The sequence below is a fragment of the Pinus tabuliformis genome, chromosome 4_1 (assembly GCF_031772625.1).
Source record: "Pinus tabuliformis cultivar Carrire ecotype Pingquan chromosome 4_1, CPIR1, whole genome shotgun sequence".
Classification (NCBI taxonomy): domain Eukaryota; kingdom Viridiplantae; phylum Streptophyta; class Pinopsida; order Pinales; family Pinaceae; genus Pinus; species Pinus tabuliformis.
Genome location: NC_142303.1, coordinates 74,165,700 through 74,182,232, shown reverse-complemented (window position 1 = coordinate 74,182,232; position 16,533 = coordinate 74,165,700). Strand labels below are relative to the sequence as shown.

The 16,533-nt window shown below is 42.6% G+C and overlaps 1 protein-coding gene across 3 annotated transcripts in view; it reads right to left on the bottom strand.

The window, feature by feature from the left end:
- LOC149174219 (Metallo-hydrolase/oxidoreductase superfamily protein) overlaps window positions 1-16,533 on the bottom strand; it is a 460,911-nt gene that overhangs the window by 322,132 nt on the left and 122,246 nt on the right. For all 3 annotated transcript variants that reach the window (XM_089419245.1, XM_089419244.1, XM_089419243.1), the window contains exon 4: window positions 10,969-11,154. In XM_089419245.1, coding sequence (XP_089275371.1) covers window positions 10,969-11,154 — 186 coding nt within the window. The remainder of the gene's footprint in view (window positions 1-10,968; window positions 11,155-16,533) is intronic.

The following is a 16,533-nucleotide window of genomic DNA, read 5'->3' as shown; positions in this document are numbered from 1 at the left end:
AGGAGAGGCTACCCATGTAAAACCGCAATCAAAGAGGGTAAGACGTTGGTCAAAGAAACCCTAAATCACCCCAAACAGATGGTTGTACCGTCCTGCGTCCTCGCTGCCCTAATCTGCATCCTCACAATGATGCCCTCGAGATTTGTGTCCTTCTTCAAAGCTGCCCAAGAGATCTGCATCCTCCTTCCTTGTGTATACCCAAGGGACAAGGAAGAGATGAGAGGATGAGAGTGAGTGAAATGAGACACAATGTCTCCTCCTTTTATATGCAACGTTGAGGCTAGTTAGGGGTGTGCAACACAACTTAACTTGCTGGCCGACCTTGAAAAATTGTCCAGAAATACAAATAAATTCATATCTCCATGAATACATGTCGGAATCAGATGATCGTTAGATCAATCCTACACCTCTCGACGAGAGGAATCCAAGAAAAATAACAACTACCATAAATAAGATGACCCACATGGAGTTTGGCCCTAGTTGCCAATTTTAACACTCCCTCTCAACTAGGGAGAACTCCATTTGCTAATCCATCTGTCTGTCTGTACCATCTCTGCCAACAAATGCACTCCCCTGCATTGCTCGGCTCTGCTCTGCTTATTAGAACTATGAAGAAGAAGAAATGATCGAGAATGTATCATACCATCCTCTACTGACCCAAAGTCAGTCCCAGATAAAAGAGAGTGCCCAATAGCGCTCTTACTGACCCGAAGTCAGTCCTAATGAAGAGAATGTGTCATACCAGATCAGTTCCGAAAGAGAGTGAGTTATATCACTCTTACTGACCCGAAGTCAATTCCAATTGATCCCAGATCAATGTCATCCTAGCATAGGGAGTATAGTAGATACACAATGCGTCCATCGGTACTACTATGGTCCCTATCCTAATTTCCCTACTCATTGGCCAGACAAGAGGTACTTCCCATGAGTCCTAGACTGCATGGGTAGGATGTCCCGGCAGGAGAAGGATGAACCACTCATCCTGCCTACATGTTGCCACGGGGTATCACAGGGGAAGGCTGAACCATTCACCCTATACACAGCACACCACTAGGGGAGGGTGAGTCACCCTATGGTCGCTCATCACTCCAAGAAGTACCCCAAGCCCCCCGGGGCTCCCAGAGCTCAATGTATGCATCATACAGGACCCTCATAAGAGGGTCCCTCAACGACTCCTATTCGTTCTCGGAAAGTCAAGAATTTGACCTTTCCCAGGGGTTTCATAGAATGTCAGTGACCTGTTCATCTATCCCAATATGATGGAGCCTTATTTCTCCTCGTTGCATCATATCCCGGATAAAGTGGTACCTGATATCGATGTGTTTGGAGTGATCATGAAACATGGGATTCTCTGATAAACGAATGCCACTCTGGTTGTCGCATAGGATCACGGTAGTATCTAGCGTATATCCAAACAGCTCACTGAAGAGCGTCCTCAACAAGACAGCCTCACAAGAGGCCATACTCGCAGCAATGTACTCTGCCTCAGCGGTGCTCAAAGCCACCAACTTCTGCTTCCTGCTCATCCAGGAGATCGACGCAGAACCCAAAGAGAAACAACGCCCGGAAGTACTCTTTCGGTCCACCACACTGCCTGCCCAATCAGCATCGGAATATCCATGTAGCCTCACATCTCTGGCAGTGTATCTCAACCCATGAGTGATTGTGCCCCGAAGATATCTCAGAAGATTCTTGGCACTAATCCAATGTGAGTGATGAGGCTCAACCATATATTGGCTCAACGTGTTGACTGCAAAACATATATCCGGACAGGAGTTCACCAAGAACATCAATGCTCCTATGAGTTGACGATACTCGAAAGCATTTACCAAAGCAGGTCCGATAGCACTACCGCATAACTTCTTGAAGTTAATCTCCATCAGGGTAGTCACGGGCTTGCAGTCCACCATACCGAATCTCTCCAATATCTTCACCACGTATTTTCCTTGAGATAGGAAAATCTCTCCTGGCTTCTGCCAGACCTCTAGCCCTAGGAAATAGTGCATCAGTCCTAGGTCCTTCATCTCAAATTCGGAAACCAACTCCCTCTTACATTTGTGAATGAGAGGGCCTGCACCTGTCAAGAAGAGGTCGTCAACATACATCACCAGTATGAGAGGCTTATCATCCTCAACCTTAAAGTAAAGGTTTGGATCAGCTTCACTCCTAGTGAATACCAGCTTCATCAAGTAGCTATCGATCCTCTCATTCCAAGCTCAGGGTGCTTGCTTCAGCCCATAGAGAGCTTTCTTCAACCTGCATACGTGAGATTCCCGATTATGAATCTCAAACCCCTCAGATTGTTCCACACAGACTTCCTCTTTAATAGAACCATGCAAGAACGCGGTCTAGACATCCATCTGATGTAAGTTCCATCCTTGCGAAGCAGCGAGGGCGATGATCGAGCGGATGGTGGTGTATCAGGCAACAGATGCAAATATCTCGTCATAATCTACACCTTCCTTTTGAGAAAAGCCTCGAGCAACAAAGCGAGCCTTATATTTTTTAGCACTCCCATCAGCTCCATGCTTTATTTTGTAAAGCCACTTCGAGGTGACAACTGTTTTGTCCTAGGGTCTGGGGACCACATCCCAGACATCGTTCTTCATGACGGACTCGTATTCCTCATTCATAGCATCCTTCCATACTTGATGCTTCACGGCTTCTTCGAATGATGAAGGCTCATTTTGAATGATGGTGCTCATAATGGTCAAGTATCCCTGATACATGGTTGACTTCTTACTTTCACGAAAAGTTCCTATGGGTGCAATATGTCCTTCGGCATCATCAAGTGTCCCCCTAAGCCATGAGGGCCTCTTCCTAGAAGAGGAAGGCTCTTGCAGAAGGGGATCAATAGGATCCATAGGTTCTTCCACCTCGGACACCATCTCATCTTCCTTTCCATCCGGCTTCCTAGTGTCAGCTTCTTTAGTTTTCCTTAGAATAGGAAGATTGTCAACCTTGCTAAGAGCCATATCTTCATCAAATGTGACATCATGACTAATCTCGACTTCCCTTTGACCAGCCACAAAGATTCTATAGCCCTTAGGATTTTCGCTATAGCCCACGAAGATTTCCTTCTTTCCAGATGCACCCAATTTGCTCTTTTTCTCTTTCGGCACATGAAAATATATGGGACTTCCAAAAATTCTAAAATGAGAGACATCAGGTTTCTTACCAGTGAACATCTCTTTGGGAGTCTTGGAATCCAATGCTTGATGAGGACATCGGTTTGAACATATGCAGCGGTATTCGCAACTTCGGCCCATAGAAACTTCGGAAGCCTTTGATCATGGAGCATGGCACGAACAGCTTCCACAATCGTACGATTCTTCCTTTCCGCCACACCATTCTGCTCAGGAGTGTATGGTGTTGTGGTCTCCCTCTTAATGCCAGCCTCTTTGCAAAAGTCATGGAACTTATTGGATTCATACTCGGTCCTATTATCAGTCCTTAAGATCTTTATCCTCTTCTCGGTTTGATTCTCAATCAAGGCTTTGAAGTGACAGAACCAGGAGAACACTTCATCCTTCCTTTTCAAGAAGTATATTCAAGTCTTGCGAGATAGTCATCTGTAAAAGTGAGATAATATAAATATCCTCCCAAAGAGTTCACGGGCATCATACCAGATATGTTGAAGTGAACCAACTGCAAAATGTCGGAGGTCTTGATATGGCTTGAGGGGAATGGTCCCCTTTTGAGCTTTCCTTCGGCACATCCCGGACATACACCTTCATGCTCTATTTTGAACTCGAGGATCCCTGTCACCATTTGCCTCACATCAGGTAGAGCCTTACAATGAAGGTGGGCAAACCTCCAATGCCATAGTTCAGATTGGAGAGATGTGTCGCAAGACATGACTCCCAACGGACTTCCTCCAACTTGATATAAAGAGTCAACTCGAAACCCAAGAGTGAAAGCATCTTTAAAATTCTTTTTCCACACACATACCTTGCCATCGATGAAGGCCACCTTCTAGCCTTTGTCTTCCATTGCCGAAATGGACACCAGGTCCTTCTTGAGATTAAGTGCATATAGGACTTCTTGCAAATGAATTGTGTTACCTGATTTAATTGAAGAGTAACATTCCCTACACCCTTCACGGGATAGGTGGAATTGTCTCCAAGAATAATGTCCAAGTTTGTCACCTTCTCTATCAGATTAGGGAGAGCTTCCTTGTAACCAGTGAATTGCCTTGAGGCACCACTATCAACAAGCTAATTATCCAATGGGTCTGGACGAGAGGTAGTGGAGAGGGCCGATATCAAATAATATTCATCTTGCTTATTGTTAACAACATTTGATTCATACCTAGAGTTCCTTACTTTCTTGGAGGGTTGACCACTTCCTTGATTAACGGCATTCCTCTTTCCTTTGCCATTCAACCTACCATTCCTTTGATTGTGGTTGGAGTTGCCTCGGGAATGATTTTGATCATCGTCATGAGATGTGTCGTTCCTATTTGGACACTCCCTCGCATAGTGGCCAAATTTATTGCAAGAGAAGCATCTTCCCTTTCTTCTACCATTCGATCCGGCCTTTCCTTTGAATTTAGACCTAGAATTATTTCTCCTTTTAGCTTGAGAGGAGAAAGAAGTGAGGTTGCCTTTGCTTGAAGGCATTTCTTGCTCCACCATCCTTGTCTCTTCTTGAATGCATCTGAACATCAATTCCTCGAACCCCGGAATTCGATCGTTGTTGAGAAGAGTGGTTCTAAATACATACCATTCGGATGGGAGCCCTCCAAGAGAAGTGATAGTTAGTTCCCTGTCAGCAATGACTTCTCCAATCGATAGGAGATCATTCTTGATCTCAGTGATCCTTAAGGAATAGGATTGAATATCCTCGTCTTTGCCCTTCTTAATATCCTTCAGCTTATTTTTGAGGAACAAAACTTGATTTGCATCACTAACTTTAAACAAGCTTACCAGTCTATCGTAGATCTCCTTGGAGGTGTTCAACTCGGAAACGTAGGCCACCAGACGCTTGTCAATAGAGTCCTAGATGATCTTCTTCACTTTGACTTCACCCTTAGTGTACTTGTTCCTTGTAGAAGCCAGTGCATTTGATAGAGACTTCGTAATTCTGCCTCTCACATAATCCAACACTTCCTGCTCTTCCAATGTCAGATCAAGAGACATCTTCCATCCATGATAGTCAGACTTCTCACAGAGCTTGTCTTCGACAGGGAAGTGTGATGAGGAACCCATGAAGCCTTTTGACTTTTTCCAACTGTCTTTGGTGATTGCTCTTGCTCTTGCTTGGGCTTTGTCTTCACCTCAGCTCTGATACCATGTTAAATTATGGTATGTTCTATGCTTAGAGCAATTTACTTCAATTCTTCTTATTAGCCCAATGTCAATTCTCAGTATAGAAATCACATTAACATATAAGTAAAATGTTGATAGAACATAAATAAAATCGACAAAAGACAAGCCAAGACAAGAGACACAAGATGTGGCAGCTAGCCAGGGACAAACCCCAATGCGGGGAAACCCTTTGATCAATTCTTCTATATTCTTCAATAATTCAGCAGAGAGAGATAGAGATAGTACAATATCACAAATTTGTGATTTATAACAGCAACAGCATAAATCAAATCAACAAGGTCAAAGCTAGTCAAACAACTCACCAATGACCTTAAGATATCCTAGGAGAACTCGACCTCCAACAGCAAGTATGTGCAGCCCAAAACAGTCCAAGTAAGAGGGACAAATCAGCAATGAAAGCTACAGCAACCTATTGCCAGCCATAACCAATCAACGTCGTCCCAAATCAGCCCTCCAAAAGTCAACATAGCACTTCATCTAGCCTAGGAGAGGCTGCCCATGTAAAGTCGCAGTCAAAGAGGGTGAGGCGTTGGTCAAAGCAGCCCTAAATCACCCCAAACAGATGGTTGTACCCTCATGCGTCCTTGCTGCCCTAATCTGCGTCCTCCTTCCTTGTGTATACCCAAGAGACAAGGAAGAGATGAGAGGATGTGAGTGAGTGAAATGAGACACAATGTCTCCTCCTTTTATATGCAACGTTGAGGTTAGTTGGGGGTGTGCAACACAATTTAACTTGTTGGCCGACCTTGACAAACTGTCAAGAAATACAAATAAATTCATATCTCCATGAATACATGTCAGAATCGGATGATCATTAGATCAATCCTACACCTCTCGAGGAGAGGAATCCAAGAAAAATATCAGCTACCATAAATAAGATGACCCACATGGAGTTTGGCCCTAGTTGCCAATTTTAACATCAAGCAATTGAGGGAAAAGACAGAAAGAAAGAAGAGGCAGAAAGAAACAAGGTTGAACGTGCAGATAAATCTTTTGGGATATCTTCTTCTGATTTTGACGCTAAGGGTGGTGCGAGGGGCTCCACAGCGTCACCTACCAGTGTTAATGTTACTGGAAGTGGGAGGTCATCCTTTTTTGTTCCACAAACCGGACATGGAACACAACTTTCCATAAAATCAGTGGTTAGAAAAAAGGAAAAGAAAGAAGCAAATAGACTTATGGAGAGGTATCTTTTTTGGAGCGACTTACCTCTCAGCATCACCAAAACTAATCCATTTTGGCAGCGAATGTGTGATGTTATTGCTATTGTGGGCCTAGGGTACAAAAGTGCTACATAAGAGGAGTTGCGAGGGCCAATCCTCCAAGCAGAAACGCAGGACATCAACTCTAGATTAGCGGACTTGAAACAGACATGGGAGGTGTCTGGATGCACAGTGATGTCTGATGGTTGAATAGATAGGAAGGGTAGGACCCTTCTAAATTTCTTCGTACATTGACCTAAAGGTACCATGTTTATTAAATTAGTAGATGCATCAATACATATAAAAGATGCAGCACTGATATGTGAGTTGTTAGATGGGTTCATCTGGGAGATTGGTGTGCAAAATGTGGTGGAAGTCATAACAAATAATGCAGCTAATTATGTGTCTGTCAGCAAGATGCTTATGGAGAGGCATCGCACTTTGTTCTGAACTCCATGTGCAGCACATTGTATTGATTTATTGCTTGAGGATAAGGGGAGACTCTCCTTCATCAAGGAGGTGATTAATATGGCTAGGAGCATCCCCAAGTTTATATATAACCATGCTTGTGTTCTTAGCCTAATGAGGAGATACACTAGAAACAAGGAGTTGCGGTGTCCTGCAACCATACGTTTTGCCACCAACTTTATTACTCTTCAGCCTTTGCTTCGATGTCAGTTTGAGTTGACGCAAATGTTTGTCTCTGATAAGTGGTGTGAATGTAGATACGGCTAGAGACAGGATGGGAGAGCCATTGCAAAAATGGTGTACACTGACACATTTTGGCAGGGAGTAGAAGAAGTGTGCTCAGTTAGTGAACCTATAGTAAAGGCTCTGAGATTGGTAGATGGCGAGAAGCCTGCAATGGTTTATTTGTATGAGGCCATGGATAGGGCCAGGGAGGCCATTCATGCTTATTATGCAAACAAGGGTTCTGTTGGGCTTAACAAATAGATCATGTTATGGAATGTGTTTGATAGTCGGTGGACAAGGATGCTTCATTGACGCATTCATGCAGTAGCACTCTTCCTCAACCCTGCATTTTCATACAAATACGGCTTTGATTTTGATGTCAAGGTGTTGGAAGGGCTCCATTCCTGTATTCATAGGATGGTATAGTGAGTGGAAAGGGACTGATATGTGCAGATAAAGGAGCGGAACCATGCACCCAAAATCGAGATTTCCCAAGTAGTACCACCCTAGGACCAAATGGTTAATAAAGGAGATCCCACGGGACAAAGATCCAAGGGTAACAACCAAATGAGATCAAGGGGACATGAGCACAAACTAAGCCCACTCTTTCCGCCAAATCCCCCCATCAATCCATACCCAGAAGTATCCATGATAAGTAAACCCAATACTCAATCACCAAATGACAAGACATACATTTAGATTTGGGAGGCCCACCTTCAAACATACGATAAATATAGGTGGGTGAGGGACCACATGGCTGGCTCAGGTGGCAGAGAAATGGCACAACGAGCTAGTAGGAGGCATCAAGGGGCTGCTGGCTGCCGGCTAAGGCTCATCATGGAGAAAAATTTCTCCTAAGGATATCACCCACGAAGTGGTGGGTAACATGGCCCACGACATGACGGTCCAGTGAATGAAGTTGTCGAGGTGAGTGTCTACGACGGTGGAGTTTCGCAGGGAAATGGCTACGAGGAAGACTAGAATTGGACGCAGGCAAAGGCAACGGAGGGGCAATGGGCTTAGCGCGGACCTGGTGCTGCAAGTGACAATTGCAGGATGTTTGTTGGCTGAAATGGTAAGAATGGTTAGCGACAAGGTTGTTAGTATGTTGGACGACGGATATGCAAGTGATGGTTGCATATGCTGACTCTTGTGGTTGTTAGGGCGACTCGAAAGACGGTAGGCGTTGCCAGGAATGGCAGTTGTCGGGCGGTTGAGGAGCGAGGTTGGTTGGGCAGAAAATTGTGTAACAATAACAACGACGAAGCAATAGCTCGGAGTGGTGACAACAATTGGTTGCAGTGGTAGTCTGGTCAGTGGCGGTAGCAGTGGCAGTCTAGTTGCAGTTGGTAATACAGTCATAGGTGGTGACTGCATGCGGGGGTCAGCGAACTGGTGGCGGTTGTGTGGATCGGGATTAATGAGGAGCGGTGGCAGCCGCTGTAGTGTGGTCAGCGAGAAATGATAGTGTGGTCAGAGAGGGCCAACGAATGGCGGGCAATGGCAACCTCAAGTTGCATCGGACAAAAAGGGCATGGTAGTGTTTGTTGCGACTCTAAGGGCGGGTGCTAACAATAGCTGCAACGACGACAGACCAAGTGAGGTGCGCTTTTTTTCTGTTTGACTTTTCTCTTTTTTTATTTTATTTTTTATTTATTTATAATAATTTTTTTTAATGATTTTTTTTATAAGTAATGGCGAAAGGGCCCCCTTTTTTGTTTAATTATTCCTTTATGGACAAAGGCCTGAATGACGATACTAGCGAAGAAAGAAACTCCAAAATTGTGCAGCAAAATGCTTCAATTTGTAATGACAAGAACGCTGATGAAGACTTGATGGCCAAAGGCCCGGTGATCAGCCAACATGGCTTTGATACCAATGTAACGAACAAAGTTCATAAATGCAGCAAAGTAATCTTCAGAATACTTCGAAGACAAAGACATCCATTGTAGGACAAGTAATTGTATATTGATTATATAAAAGAATTGATGAGATGATGAGATTAAAACTGAGGGTCCTATATATATACCTAGGCTGGTACCCTTTCATGAGCGGTCATGTGCTTAAAGACATGCCTCTTCATTATTAACTACTAGTAAATTTATCATTATTTATTATTATTAATGTTTACATTATTTGTATTATTTTATATATTTTATTCATAACAACATTACTCAATTAATTAAAGAGAGAACCCCCTCACGAAAATCTATAAGTATAAGAGACTTAGAATCATTTGAGGCTTGACATAAATTGGGTTATTTCATCTCTGTTTGTTGAGCCTGAAGCTCTGAGGGTTGAATAACCGATTTTCTCTTAGACTAGTTTCAGTGGAGGTGATCCCACCCTACCTAGTCACCTTTCCTTGTTCTGGCACAGGAAGCATCTATCTCAGGAAGCAGCCAAGTTTTCAATCTATTTTCTCTTTGTTTATTTGTTCTAGCCATAAGGAACTAACCATCTGAAGGAGCAGCAAAGTCTTGTGAGAAGGTCTGAGGCAAACAGAAACTAATTCGTAAGCAGGTCAAAGAGATCAAAATCCCTTGCATTCATGCAAGTCTACCCTCAAACAGAAACGAATAGTCTAGCAAGCGAATTTATTCTGCTCTAGGCAGATCTTCCTGAGGCCAAGTCAGCAACGGGTTTTCAATTCTCTCTGAACATATATGCCGAGGTACCTCTGAGGCTGGACATCATCCGTTATAAGCACTTCCTGTGAAGCGAGTTTTCTGCAGTCGTTTTGGGTTAGCGAAACAGTGTGTTAATCTCCTAAGGCAGTGGCACTGCAACCAAAAACCGTCCTGAAGCAGTTTGTAGATGGCAAAAGTAGTCTCTGTCCCATTCAGCAGGTCTTGTCAGAAGAATGCCATCATAAATCAGTTGAAGTAGCGAGTCATTTTGGGGGGGCACAGAATAAGTTTTGAAATTCAACTGATTACACGAATCTGAGTCTGTGCAGCGTAGGTCGCGGTAACCGTGGCCTACAGTGGGGTCCAATATCAAACGTGAAGAACGATATAACGTGAAGAATGATAAAATGATATATCACTCTCTAGGGCATCCGTGCAAGGGCAATTCCAAGTACTCTGGAGCTGAAATCGAAGATAGCAAATCCCTGCACTGGAACAGACTATTGGATGTTTAATCATTGCTGCAATCAATGGTTCGGGTCTCAGGATTTACCACGGAGATCGGAAGGTGAGCATGCACAAGAAGAAGGTTTGGCCCTGGAGACAGTAAGCTTTGAGCAAAGTCGAAGGCCGAAACAGGGATTGGATCACCCTTTCTGAAGCAGTTCAGATGTCTTTCTGTACAGGACTCAAAAAAGGTTTTTCTTTTCCAAGTCAGAAATTAGTCTAGAATAACTCGGATTCTGGTTAGTAATCTCTGTCGAATTCAAGATCACACTGGAATTATTTGGAAAATAGCAGAACGGTTGTATCTGGACTATTTTGGTACTATTGGCTTTGCGACGCCGTTATATTGAATGTTATTTGTGATGTTGAAAAGAACAGATATGCTTTACTGAAGAATGCAGTATTTTAGTTTTTTTTCTGTATTATTTCCAAAAATAAATAAAGGGAATTATGTGAACCCCTAGTTAATAAGGAAACCTAGGGCAAAATCATCCTATAATATTACATCTCTTATAACCCTTTTCCTACTATATTACTGTTCGGATCCTTAAAATTTCAACTGTCGTTTATGAAATCCTAACAGTTCTGGGAAGTAGCTTTATGTACCTGGTCATGGACTCTGTAATGGCATCCAGGATCCATGATTAAAGCATCTCCATAGGCTGCAAACTTTGAATCGTGGTAAACAATATCCAAACAATTATCAGGTGCAAAGACAACTAAATTTGTTTTTCTGAATGGCTTTGCTGTCAAACTGCTCATAGGAATAATAAGCACACCAGGTGGATACTCCTGCAGAAAAAGAAGCTCATTGTCAAAAAAAATTAAGACAATGCCCTAAATTATACTCCGACACAGATTTTAGCAACTCATTAGGCTGATTCCTATAACATTATCAGTGAATTGTGCACAAGCATTGAACCAACCACTGCCATTACAGTATTTTCTTCTCTTCTAAAAAAAAATTAATCTTTAATCGCATGTAAATCAAAGCAACATTATGTAATAAGCTGTCATTGAAATGCTATTCTCAGAAAATGTGTACTCTGGATAAAATAAGATAACACAATTTTTATTTTTATTTTTCCAGCTAGGCTGAGCCTAGGCCGGGGGCAACACAATGTTGAATGAAAGAATGATCTGCTCACCTGCGTGATGCTGTCACCAGGATTGTGTGAGGCTCAATCGAGCCCAGATGCCCTATGGAACAGTTCTTATCCCTAACAAGTAACTCCCAACCTCAACCCCTCCCCATGAGATCTGAACCAGTGACCTTATGGGGACTAAACCCCACACAAAACAACTGGTCTACAGCTCATAAATAAGATAATACAATTTTATTAATGTCCACAAGTGACCACAAAGGTAGGTCAAACGGACTCACAAGTACAATTAGTATTGACATACTGTAGCAGTGCCAAAACAACTCCAATAAGCTAGCTGTTAAAGGCTAAAAGGTAAAGCATAAAGCTAAAAGAGGCTAAACTACTGAATGAAAGAAGTAACAAAAAACATAGACCTAAAAATAACAAAATAAAAGGCTAGCCACATCATAGGCAAGTGCAGAATGAAAGGGGTAGGAGGAACAACCTGCACCAATATCAGAGATAGAGGTGGACATGGAGGAAGAGGATAAAAATGTCCTAGCAGGAAGATGAGAAAACTTCCCCTAAATTCCTCATTAAGGAATCAATCAAAGAATTGATAGCTATGATGTGAATCATTTTAGGATATGAGTTTCGCTGATGATGCTATTCTAGGATTTGCCCATAAAGTAGCTCATTCAACCAGATACAATTATGCTGGTCATTTATCAAACATAATTCATAAGCAGTTTCTTAACTTTAAAGAGCTGAATCTAAAACACTTTATCTCTTCAATCTGCTTATATATTATCAGTCTATATATTTTGGGCATTAAGGAGAGAAGATCAGGATGGAAGATCACTTCAGGTTTTTGAGTGGACTCAAGTTGTTAGGGATCATGGTCAACTGAATGGTTTCAAGGTCCTTGTTGATGATTTCATGATTGTGGTACATACTTTATTCTTCAATGAATCTCCTAGAATATCCCCTGAATGTAAATGTTTATTGCAGACTAATCAACAATTTTAGTGTGGGGACTGCTATATTTCAAAAGATTATAGAGTGCTGAGAATCTATGGGTCAGAATTGAAACCTTACAGATTGCATGTCTACTTAACTCCAGGAACTATTGCTCTAGAATTCACTCGTCAAATACTTAACTCAGGCCATACATTTCATTTCAAAAAATAAGAAAGTTGTTTTTAACATGCTAGTTGAATTCGTTTTTTTTGTTGTCAGAACTAGAGCAACCTTCTTTTTTCAGAATTCGAGTTGATCCATATTTTGTATATTAGAAAACTTTCGGTAGAAATCACATTATATTTATTGAGTCTACATGTTTCGAACCTTTTCAATTATTAAAAATACATTAGAAGTTTTGGGTTTTGAGGAATATGCTTTTTGGCAATATGATCCATGTGAAATAATTTCGAACATGTGGTATGTAGTTGGTTTAGTAGCATATGATAAACATTTAGACGCAGAAACAGAGAAATTGGCAAACAAAGAATCTTAGGCAGAAGTGCAACATATCTTACAGGAGTAGCAGCAATCATCATCAAAGCATATAGGTGATCTGGATATTGAAATGGTTACTCCGCAGAAAGTGGATTTGCAAAGGAAGATATCTGATGATCCTGTGGAGGAAAGACACACCTGATCCTCCAACAAAAAAGATAAGAGTTGATACTGAAATGAGAAGAGGCAACCAGTGGAAGCCCTAAGTATTTAGTACCAGTTACTCATAGACCAACATCCAGTTGTTAACCCAAACTATGGTCCAACCAATTTAAAGCCTGCAAAGAGTTGCAAGTCCCAAACTAAAACATTATCTCTCACATTGCCTCAAAATTTAATTATGAAGATAGGCAGGGATTCCATTAGAAGAAGTTTTGATGGAAATCACATGCATTTTATATCATCTATGACTTGGGCCAAGTATTGAATGCTTTGACACAAGTCATCTTATACTCATTTGATTTAGTTATGGTATGAAGTGTAAAAATTTCTGTTTTCCCACCCCGGTTTTCAGTTTCTCCTTATTTCTCCCATGTAGTTAAATGCCCATTCCCATAACCATACATTTAACAGACTGAAAAAAATAAATATTGCTGAAAACACAAATTCTGGAAATTTTTCAGAATGCTGGAAATTGCAGAATTAAAAATCAGCAATTAAAAACAGCCATTAAAACACATTAAAACACTGATATTTTTGGTCAACTTGACCCTGGAAAAACCCCCTACAACTCTTGGGGAAAACCAGTTTGAGAGCTCTTTTTTATTTCTGAAAATTGTCTTTTTACAGTGAGAATTATTCAGCAAAAAATCAGCGAGTAAATTTACAACTTATCTCCTTTCCCATGCCTCACAGCAATCTGGAAATTACAGCAAACAGGACAGCAATAAATGCTGTACGACCTCCGTTTTGTGTGCAGAAAAATCAGCAAACTGCTCCTCGATTTTTGTGCAAAAATCTGCCTTTCACTATGTGCTGAATCAGCTGTACAAATCTGCTCAACTGCTGCCTTGGAATGTGTGCCAAGCTGCTGTCTCCTTCTCCTTCCTGCTCAGAAATCTCTCTTGCTCTCTTGCTCTCCTTCTCCCAATCTGCTCATGAAAGAATGAATGACCTTTTCCTCCTTTTCCTCCTTTAATATAACTCCAAGTGATTTTTGGGTGATCCAAGTGACTTTTGGATGATCTCTAAATCCAATGGCTGAAATAGATTTAGATCAATGGTTGAGATTAAATGCTCATTTAAATCTCACTTTCTATTTTTTAATTCACCCCACTTTAATAAAGACCCACTTAGTCATTTATTTCCAAAGTCACTTTTCCTTTCTAAATTTTCATTGACTTTATAAAAGTCACTTTAAAATTAGACTTAATAACTTTATCACTTAAAGTCACTTTTAAATTAGATTTAACTTTATAAAATTATAAAGTCACTTTAGGAGAAAAATTAAATTCTTTTGGACACTTTTCCCTAGGCCAAAGATCAAAGCCTAAGGGAACCACCTGTCCTCCGGTACCAAATTTCAACACTCCCTCTTACCGAGGAAGGTGTTCCTCACCACACCCATCTTGTCTCTGAAGTAGACATGCTTGCCCCGTGGTAAGGCTTTGGTAAGGATATCTGCAACCTGCTCATCAGTGGAAATATACTCAAGCTTCACAGCTCCCTTCTGAACATAGTCTCTGATGAAATGATATCTGATCCCGATATGCTTTGACCTGTCATGAAATACTGGATTCTCCGTGAGTTTAATGCAACTCTGATTATCACAGTAAATCACTAAAGGTCTCAACGGCTGACCAAATAAGCCAAACAACATCTTGCGAAGCCAGATGGCCTCACAACTAGCTAGACTGGCTGCCATATACTCTGCTTCCGCTGAACTCAGTGCTACTGACTGCTGCTTCCGGCTGAACCATGACACTACTGCTGAACCCAACCCAAAACAACACCCTGAAGTGCTCTTCCTATCAGAAGCACAACCTGCCCAATCAGAATCAGTGTATCCTGCCAATCTCACTCCATCTCCCTGCCTGTAGTCCAGACCATAATCCACTGTCCCCTGCAAGTACCGCAAAATGTGTTTTGCAGCCACCCAGTGAACCTTCCTAGGCTCACACATAAACTGACTCATCGTGTTGACTGCAAAACAGATATTTGGTCTAGTGTTGACCAAATACATCAAGGAACCAATCAGCTGCCTGTACAATGTGGGATCCACCAACTCGGAATCCGAAGCATGAAGCTTCTTCCAGTTGGTGATCATCGGTGTCGACATGGGTCTACAATCCTCCATGTGGAATCTGCTAAGGATGTCCACAATATACTTCCCCTGCCCCAGGAAGAAATGCCCCTCCTCCTGCCACACCTCCAAACCCAAAAAGTAATGCATCAAGCCGATGTCCTTCATCTCAAACTCCGCCGCAAGATCTCTCTTGCAGTGCTCTATGAGTCTCTCTGCACCTGTAATGATCAAGTCATCCACATACAGCACCAGAATGAGAGGCTCCTCACCAATCACAATAAAGTAAAGGTTCGGATCTGCCTCACTCTTTGTGAAACCCATCCCCTGCAAGTATGCATCTATCCTGGAGTACCAAGCTCTGGGAGCTTGCTTCAGGCCATAAAGGGCCTTCTTCAATCTGCACACATGGGACTCCTTCCCATGCACCTCAAAGCCCTGTGGCTGCTCAATGTACACCTCCTCCTGTATGAAGCCATTGAGAAATGCGGTCTTCACATCCATCTGGTGGATCTTCCAACCCATCTCTGCTGCTATCGATATAATGGAGCGGATCGAAGTATATCGAGCCACGGGAGCGAAGGTCTCCTCATAATCAACTCCCTCTACCTGGGAGAACCCTCTAGCCACAAACCTCGCTTTGAATTTCTCAATGCTGCCATCTGCAGCATGCTTTACCTTGTAAAGCCATCTAGAAGTAACCACGGATTTGCCCTCAGGCCTCGGCACCACCTCCCAAACATCATTCTTCATGATAGAAGAATACTCCTCCTGCATGGCCTCTCTCCAGACCTGCTGGCTAGCTGCCTCCTCATAGCTAGAAGGCTCAGAGTCAAGGATGCTGGTAACCATCGCCATATAACTACAAAACCTCTCAGGTGGTCTACTCTCTCTGACCGGCCTCTTCGGCTCAGCAACAGATGTGGCATCTCTCAAGGTGTCCTGAAGCCACTTGGGCTTCCTCTTCCCTGAGCATGCTTCTCCCATAGGAGAATGAAACTCCTCCTCCTCATCACCATCAGTAGCCTGAACTCCTGACTGTCTGTCTGTTGTCCTCCTGCCTGCACCTGAACCTGTAGAAGCTGAGGTACCGTGTGAACTGTCCATCAGTGGACTCCCTAGTGAACTGCTCTGTGAACTGCTCTGCATGCTGCCCGGAGCACCCCCCCTCTGGCTCGATGAGCCACTGCTCACTGACGGACCTGACATCCTCATAGATGTACCTCCTGATCCTCCTGATCCCTGCCCACTGGATCCCTGCGACTGACTCAACTGCTGCTGAGGGTCTGGCTGATCCAGATACTCTAACTCCCGTGACCTCCTAAA